A 508-nucleotide genomic window follows, 5' to 3' on the forward strand; every position below is an offset into this window, starting at 1 on the left:
TGCCCCCGCCCAGGAGCCCCTGGCTGGCGAGGTGTCTCAGGGCCTCCCACGGGCTGCCGAGAGAGGGGGACCCCGAGACTAGAAATCCTGGGGTCCGGCTGAGGAAGTTCCGGTCCCGAGGTGCCCCCGCCCAGGAGCCCCCGGCTGGCGAGGTGTCTCCTCAGGGCCGCCCACGGCCGCCCAGAGAGGGGGACCCGAGAGGGGGCGGCGGGCGGAGATGTGGGCGGAGAGCCCCGGGGCGGCGGGACGGGCTCCCCGGCTTCGGGGGGGCCTCAGCTGTCCAGCTCCTCCTTGACGGTGACGCGCAGGGGGCAGATGCGCAGCGGCGAGGGCGGGCCGTCGCCGCGCGCGCCGCCCAGGTAGAAGTAGGGCCGCACCTCCCCGAAGCGCGCGTGGAAGGTGTACAGGTGGCAGTGGCGCTCGGCGTCGTAGAAGGACAGCTCGCCCTCCTCGCACTCCAGCTCCACGCGCAGGCGGCGCGGGACGGCGGGCACCAGCGGCGGCGTGG

General features: G+C 75.8%; 1 protein-coding gene across 1 annotated transcript in view; it reads right to left on the minus strand.

The window, feature by feature from the left end:
* Positions 1 to 6: 6 nt before the first annotated feature.
* TRIM35 (tripartite motif containing 35) overlaps positions 7 to 508 on the minus strand; it is a 12,798-nt gene continuing 12,296 nt past the window's right edge. Inside the window, exon 7 of the mRNA XM_012724801.1 lies at positions 7 to 507. Coding sequence (XP_012580255.1) covers positions 273 to 507 — 235 coding nt within the window. The 3' untranslated portion in view covers positions 7 to 272. The remainder of the gene's footprint in view (position 508) is intronic.

This window comes from Condylura cristata, unplaced genomic scaffold (genome assembly GCF_000260355.1).
Source record: "Condylura cristata isolate star-nosed mole 26May11 unplaced genomic scaffold, ConCri1.0 scaffold00014, whole genome shotgun sequence".
NCBI classification, from domain to species: Eukaryota; Metazoa; Chordata; class Mammalia; order Eulipotyphla; family Talpidae; genus Condylura; species Condylura cristata.